Raw genomic sequence first — 863 nt, forward strand, 5'->3', positions numbered from 1 at the left:
GTGTACAAATTGAAACCGTGAACAGCATAGCGAAGGCTCTTGGTGGGCCAATCCTTGCAGCAGGTGCCATGATTATTACATCATCAATGATGTCATCAGATAGAAAGAAATTGAACAAAAAGATTGTTCGTAGCAGGTGGCCGGATGTAGCACGTGTTGTGGCGTTGTAAGTGTCGTGTTTATGTTCAAAAGTGGGCAGGTACAACAAATAATTATTTTATTTAAAACTCTCAGGAAAAATGAAATAAAAGAAGAACAAACAAATGAAACGATGAATCTGTTGGATGATGTCATAAAAGTGGCATAATACATCATTATGACATCACAACCTGAAGCTTGGTGGTACTATGTGTAAACAAACAATTATGTGTAAACAATTATAATTTCACTTCAATATTTCACAGTTTAAGTTAGATATGATTACTGCATTTACATAACAATACATTTGATTGTATAAGCGTTACAACAAGCGAAATAATGGCCTTCGCGGAAATCGTTCGGGGGAATCAGATCCAAAGCCTCGTCGTCCGGTGTCTCGTCCAATTGGAATCCATCTTTAGCGAGTTGCCGTGACAACTGTTTGTTTACTTGTCGTGCCGTCGTTGGTTTGTTCGACAAAAATAATTCATCCTCGCTGTTAAAGTTAATTATTTACATTGGTAAAGCTTAATATATAGTAATTAGAAGTAATGAATCATATCTTTGACCCACCTGTCTGACTGCAGCGACACCAAAGGTGAATCGTCTATGCGTTGATATCCTCGATTAGGAATTTGTAATCTGTGAATCAATTGTTACCCCTGTGTGATGTCACAATCAACAAACAAACCTCGTTACCGGCATCAGCGATGTTTTCTTCGGCT

The 863-nt window shown here is 37.9% G+C and overlaps 2 protein-coding genes across 5 annotated transcripts in view; one reads left to right on the plus strand and one right to left on the minus strand.

The window, feature by feature from the left end:
- The window catches only part of LOC108950397 (calmodulin-related protein-like), a 1,919-nt gene extending 1,456 nt beyond the window's left edge, over positions 1-463 (plus strand). For 3 of the 4 annotated variants that reach the window (XM_018816101.2, XM_018816102.2, XM_026839002.1), the window contains exons 6-7: positions 1-166; positions 235-463. In XM_018816101.2, the coding sequence (XP_018671646.1) occupies positions 1-166; positions 235-307 (239 nt within the window). In that variant the 3' untranslated portion in view covers positions 308-463. The remainder of the gene's footprint in view (positions 167-234) is intronic. The other variant, XM_018816103.2, reaches the window with a different exon arrangement.
- The window catches only part of LOC100180989 (protein FAM219A-like), a 1,555-nt gene continuing 1,121 nt past the window's right edge, over positions 430-863 (minus strand). The window contains exons 6-7 of the mRNA XM_026839003.1: positions 830-861; positions 430-630 (exon numbers count right to left, since the gene is read on the minus strand). Coding sequence (XP_026694804.1) covers positions 430-630; positions 830-861 — 233 coding nt within the window. The remainder of the gene's footprint in view (positions 631-829; positions 862-863) is intronic.

The sequence above is a fragment of the Ciona intestinalis genome, unplaced genomic scaffold (genome assembly GCF_000224145.3).
Source record: "Ciona intestinalis unplaced genomic scaffold, KH HT000139.2, whole genome shotgun sequence".
NCBI classification, from domain to species: Eukaryota; Metazoa; Chordata; class Ascidiacea; order Phlebobranchia; family Cionidae; genus Ciona; species Ciona intestinalis.